At 44.8% G+C, this 5,663-nt stretch overlaps 2 protein-coding genes across 2 annotated transcripts; both read left to right on the top strand.

Annotated features, from left to right (window-relative positions):
• The first annotated feature begins 6 nt into the window (after nucleotides 1–6).
• On the top strand, nucleotides 7–2,109 carry LOC123259013. Its single transcript, XM_044719270.1, has 2 exons — nucleotides 7–362; nucleotides 422–2,109. The coding sequence occupies exons 1-2, from the start codon at nucleotides 299–301 to the stop codon at nucleotides 2,107–2,109; spliced, it is 1,752 nt and encodes a 583-aa protein (XP_044575205.1). The 5' UTR covers nucleotides 7–298.
• A 132-nt stretch (nucleotides 2,110–2,241) lies between these two features.
• On the top strand, nucleotides 2,242–4,345 carry LOC123259012. The gene is made up of 3 exons (XM_044719269.1): nucleotides 2,242–2,637; nucleotides 2,838–3,430; nucleotides 3,493–4,345. Exons 1-3 carry the CDS (start codon nucleotides 2,242–2,244, stop codon nucleotides 4,343–4,345), a joined length of 1,842 nt encoding a protein of 613 aa, XP_044575204.1.
• Nucleotides 4,346–5,663: the final 1,318 nt, after the last annotated feature.

Here is a 5,663-nt window from a genome sequence, read left to right as displayed (position 1 = left end):
ATTCCGCTTAAAAATTGTGCTGTGTTAAGTGAAGTGTAATACCGCTAGGAAAGGTCGAGTGTCAGGAGCATCGCAGAGCACATCGGGTGCTGCTCCTGATAGTCATTCGTACACCGGTACGCTGAACTTTCCGTTTATTAAGACTGAAAACTCGACTTCGGGCCTTAAATAACTTCTCTATGGAGAATTACACAAGATAGTTGAAAAATGCAATTTGTGCTTCAACTTTCGTGTTCCGCACCGCGCCGCAGATTGCAAGACCGCTCAAGATTGCCGAAAATGTGGTCAACGTCACCACATGTCCATCCATTTTGGATGCACCAACGAAACCAGCTTCACCGCAGTCTACATCTTCCGCACAGGCAACTAATCGTTCCCTTTAGACCGTTTACAACTTGAAATTAACTGTTGATTATTTCAGATCCGCTTTCCGCTCAAGTATTGCTAGCTACCGCCTTAGTCCAGGTACGCCCGCATCATGGTAATCCAATCACCGCCAGAGTGTTGATTGATCAAGGTTCAGAGCTCTCATTTATGAGACAGTCGCTCTTCAAGAAGCTTGGACAACCGCTACAGCGTGACATGGTCATGCTCAAGGGCATTGGCAATGTCTCCGCAGGAAGCTCACTAGGTGTGAGCACAATTGAGCTTCGTTCGCTGTGTACGACCGCATCAATGCATGTCAGCATGCATATTCTACCAACACTGACGGTAGATCTTCCATCGTTCGTGATCGCTGATCCGAAATGGCCGCATCTTGAGAATCTCAAGCTCGCTGACCCGCAGTATCTACAGCCACGCCCTGTAGATATTATTCTAGGTGCATCACCAGCCGCACAGATCATGAACGCAGAGATTCAACGAGGACCTCGCAATGCTCCTATTGCACAATCCACCACGCTTGGTTGGATTGTCTATGGGGCTGTCACCGCTAAACACGCTTCAACATCACACGCAGCACTACATGCGTCAGTAGATACTGAATTACAAGACGCTATCGCTAAGTTTTGGGAACAGGAAGAAGTTCCATCAGGAAATTCACCGCTCAACACCGCTGAAGAAGACGAATGTGAAATTCACTTTCGTCAAACGCATTATCGACAGCCTGATGGACGCTACGTAGTGAGATTACCGCTTAAGGCCCTTGAGAGTCAACTTGGCGACTCTATCAACGCAGCTATGGGGTCACTCCGCAGATTAATAACTCGCTTGTCGCGAGAAAGAGAATATTCTGACATGTATCGTGTATTCATGGCAGAATACACTCAACTAAGACACATGGTACGAGTACCAGTCAACGAATTGCCCGCAAACGCTTATTTCTTGCCTCACCATGGGGTATTGAAGCTTGATAGTGCCACTACGAAGCTCCGCACAGTGTTCAATGGTTCCTGTGCAACATCTACAGAAATTTCATTGAACGACATTCTCCACGCAGGACCCAAAACGCAAATTGACATTTTTGATGTGATGTTGAGAATCCGTTGCAGCAGGATTCTATTCGCTACTGACATCACCAAGATGTTCAGACAGATTGAGGTCGACTCGCTTGATTGGCCGCTTCAGTGCATTCTCTGGATAGATGAGAATGACTTAATAGACGCTTACTGTCTCAAGACAGTCACATACGGAACCGCTAGTGCACCTTTTGACGCTGTACGTGTGCTTATCCAACTAGTAAAGGATGAAGGACACCGCTTTCCGCTAGCTGTTGCTCCAATGTTGAAAACACGCTACGTAGATGATATCTACGGTGGAGCAGACAACGAAGAAGACGCTATCAAGGCTGCAGTACAAACAAAAGCTCTGTGTGCAGCAGGCTGCTTCCCGCTTGCCAAATGGGCTAGCAATAGCCCACGGTTACTCGCTGAAGTCGCTCCAGAAAAGCAGCTGGATACACCGCTTAAAGAAATCAGTGATGCACCAGTAAAAGTCCTGGGCATGTACTGGAATTCACACACTGACGCTCTCCAGTTCAAGTACACGCTACCGCCAGATACGCCTAAGACAAAGAGAGCTATTTTGTCTGAAATCGCTAAACTGTATGACCCGCTAGGACTTCTCGCACCAATAGTCGTCAAAGCCAAGATCTTTATGCAAGATCTGTGACTAGATAGAGTGTCATGGGATGAACAATTGTCACCATCACTCATTCACAAATGGACTGGATACCGCGAGGATCTTCGAAACATCGAATCCATCCGCATTCCACGCTGGAATAATATAGCACCTGGAGCAACTATGGAATTGCACGGGTTCTCAGACGCTTCGCAAAACGCTATGGCTGCCGCTGTTTATTTGAGAGTCACTGACGCTGATGGGAACATAAAGGTCTCACTTTTGTGTTCAAAAACGCAAATAGCACCGCTGAAGACCATGACAATTCCACGCTTGGAATTATCTGCTGCATGGTTGCTAACAGAACTGATACTTCATGTTAAAGAAGTTCAGTCGCTTGAAAATGTCAGGATCAATCTCTGGACTGACTCTGCCGTGTCTCTCGCATGGATTAAAAGTCCAGCAATCCGCTGGAAGACATTCGTCCGCAATAGAGTGGGAAAAATCCAAGAAACGCTTCGAGATGTCCCTGGAAATTTATTCCAGGAAAACAAAACCCCGCTGACTGCGCTTCAAGAGGTATACCTACGCTAAAACTGAAACAACACGCTCTCTGGTGGCATGGACCAACTTGGCTTCATGAACCAGAATCCTCTTGGCCCACTCTGGAGCCTCCAACCGACAACGCAACGCATCGAGAAGAACGCCAAGGTCTGACCCTAGTAACTTGGAAAGCAGAAAATTGCCTGCTCCAACAATTACTGTCGCATTACACGCAGCTGTTTCCACTGCTACGGAAGCTTAGCATCTGGCATTGTGCCATCGACCGCTTTAAAAGAGTTCCACAATCTTCGCTGGCCTACCCGCTTACTCCATCAGACCTGGAGCGCGCTAAATTGACCTTGATTAAGTTCACTCAAGGACAATACTTCGCTAGAGAGATTCACACGCTACAAGATGGTGATGGTCTGCCTAAAAATAACAGCATCACTAAGCTGACTCCGTTCATCGACCATCAGGGGGTCCTGAGAGTCGGTGGCCGCTTGAAAAACGCATTGCTGGACCCAGAAGAGGGGCATCCAGCGATTCTACCGCGGCAATCACCGCTTACATCAATTTTGATTGATGACTCGCACCGCAAAACGCTTCACGGAGGTACTCAGCTTACGCTCGCTGACTTACGCAAGAGTGTCTGGATCATTGGAGGCCGTGTTCTAGTCAGATCATTTATTTTACGCTGCGTTATCTGCACGAGACACCGTGGAGAACGCGCTCAACAGTTGATGGGTCAACTACCCGCCGCACGAGTACAGCCAACTCGAGCCTTCTTGCATACAGGACTCGACTACGCTGGACCTATCACGCTGAAAACGTTTAAGGACGTGGAGCAAAAACATACAAAGGCTGGATTGCAGTCTTTGTATGCATGTTCAGTTCAGCTGTACACTTAGAGCTAGTAACTGACTACACCGCTGCCACTTTCATCGCCGCTTATCGCCGCTTCACTAGTCGCCGAGGTATCTGCCACACGCTATATTCAGACTGTGGAACCAATTTTGTAGGAGCAGATAAAGAGCTGAAACGACTATTCGCTACAGGATCCCGCACATTACGAGAATTATCAACCTTGATCGCTCAAGATGGCACGAACTGGAAATTCAATCCGCCTGGAGCTCCACATTTTGGAGGAAAATGGGAAGCCGCTGTGAAATCTATCAAATTTCACCTTCGAAGAACAATCGGAGACTCGCTGTTGACGCTTGACCAATATTCAACGCTACTGGCTCAAATTGAAGCCATATTGAATTCCAGACCGCTCACACCGCTGAATGAAGATCCTGCTGACCTTGCTGTACTGACTCCAGGTCACTTCTTAATTGGACAGTCACTGACCGCTATCCCAGAGCCATCGCTGACAGATTTACAACCTGCTCGGCTCTCGCACTGGGAACAAGTCCAGCAAATGGTTCAACATTTCTGGAAACGCTACTACCAGGACTGCATCCACCGCTACCAGGCCATTTCAAAGTGGCATCATCGACGCAACCAGATCAAGGTGGGTTCAGTAGTACTGATCACCACTGAGGATCTCCCGCCAACCAAGTGGCCATTAGCCAAAGTAATTGCTGTCCATCCAGGTGAAGATGGACAAATCCGCGTAGTAACTGTTAAGACAGTTAACACAGAGCTGGTACGTCCAATTACAAAGCTCTGTGTCCTGCCGCTAACGCATGAAGAAGATGATCTTGTCGACGCAGCCGCCAACCCGGGGGAGAATGTTCGGTGAACAAGGCCCAGTAGCGATTAACTCGCTCCTGGGGGACTCCCAAATTCAAGAGACGCACCTGTCCACCGCTAGTTCCCGCAAAATCGAACCGCCAATGGAAAATCAGCCTCTCGATCACGTCATGAATCGACCGCTTTATTGGCTGATCGCTCCCACTAGACATGCGCAATAGCCTTCTTCCCCAACTCAACGAGGAAGAAGACGGACTATTGTTATTATCTTTCGCTTCTACGCTTTCGCTGCATCAAGTCGCCATTAGTATTTCTTTACTTTCGCTTTTTGTTAATAAATCGCATTTCGCTAATTTTATAATTTAAACTGCTTAAATTAACCGCTAATAATTCGCTTTAATTTGTTATAGGTAAATTGTGTTAACAGTGCATTTATTTCACCGCTTTTTCAGTGCCGGCAAAGTGTTCAACCACGTGTCAACCGGCTTCGCTTTTGCAAACCACGCTGTAATTTACAAATCCGCTTTTATCTTAACAATCCGCTATTAAAAATATTAAATATTGAGTGTAATTAATGTAAATAAATTACTAGTGTTATTTTTGATAATAAATTACGCGTTTTAATTGAGATATCCAACCCTAAACCTGATCCCCGCTTTTTCGCTCTTTCTGTAATTATTCAATAATAATAATCTATATTGTTAAGAGAATAAGGAAAATTTTGTGGCCAGTATATTTATGTGATAAAATGAGTTTTTGCTTGGAGTTGTGCCTTTTCAAGGTTTCATAACATTCTCACCAATAATCAATTTATTATAATAAGAATTTAGGCTGCATTCGAAAATACTCTGTGTCTAGATACATAATGAAGAAATAACCTTGTATCTGGTAAACTATTGACATTTTTGAAGATATAAGCTCATCCCGATGTTACTCACAAGATACAAGGTCATTTCTTAATTATGGATCTAGAGATAGAGCATTTTCGAATGCAACCTAAATATCTATCATCATAAATTGACTATTGACGAGAATGATATGAAACCTTGAAAAGGGACGAATTCAAGTCATGTCCTTTACAATGACACTTAATTTCACTAAAAAATCGATTCCATCATGTGACCAGGAGACAAAATTGTTCTTATTCTCTTAAAAATATAAATTGTTATTTAATTATTATTATAGTTTTTTTAACCATTATAGGCTGCCACATGAATCTTCCACAGGAATGTATCATGTGGTAGCCCCAATTTGTTTTTTCTGCGTAAGATTTGAACCTATATATTGTGGGAACCATTCCTATACTATTATGGGAATGGTTCTCATAAATTATGGGAACCATTCCCATAATCCTATAGGAATGATTC

The sequence above is a fragment of the Cotesia glomerata genome, linkage group LG2 (assembly GCF_020080835.1).
Source record: "Cotesia glomerata isolate CgM1 linkage group LG2, MPM_Cglom_v2.3, whole genome shotgun sequence".
Classification (NCBI taxonomy): Eukaryota; Metazoa; Arthropoda; class Insecta; order Hymenoptera; family Braconidae; genus Cotesia; species Cotesia glomerata.
This window is presented reverse-complemented; position numbering and strand designations above follow the sequence as displayed.

Excerpts from the sequence above, each read along its gene's own strand:
- LOC123259012 (XM_044719269.1), top strand. The coding sequence starts at position 2,242 with ATGGAATTGCACGGGTTCTCAGACGCTTCGCAAAACGCTATGGCTGCC. Across the intron at positions 2,638-2,837 it reads CGCTGACTGCGCTTCAAGAG|CTGTTTCCACTGCTACGGAA; the intron begins GTATACCTACGC and ends CATTACACGCAG. Across the intron at positions 3,431-3,492 it reads GGACCTATCACGCTGAAAAC|TTCAGCTGTACACTTAGAGC; the intron begins GTTTAAGGACGT and ends ATGCATGTTCAG.
- LOC123259013 (XM_044719270.1), top strand. The coding sequence starts at position 299 with ATGTCCATCCATTTTGGATGCACCAACGAAACCAGCTTCACCGCAGTC. Across the intron at positions 363-421 it reads AGTCTACATCTTCCGCACAG|ATCCGCTTTCCGCTCAAGTA; the intron begins GCAACTAATCGT and ends TGATTATTTCAG.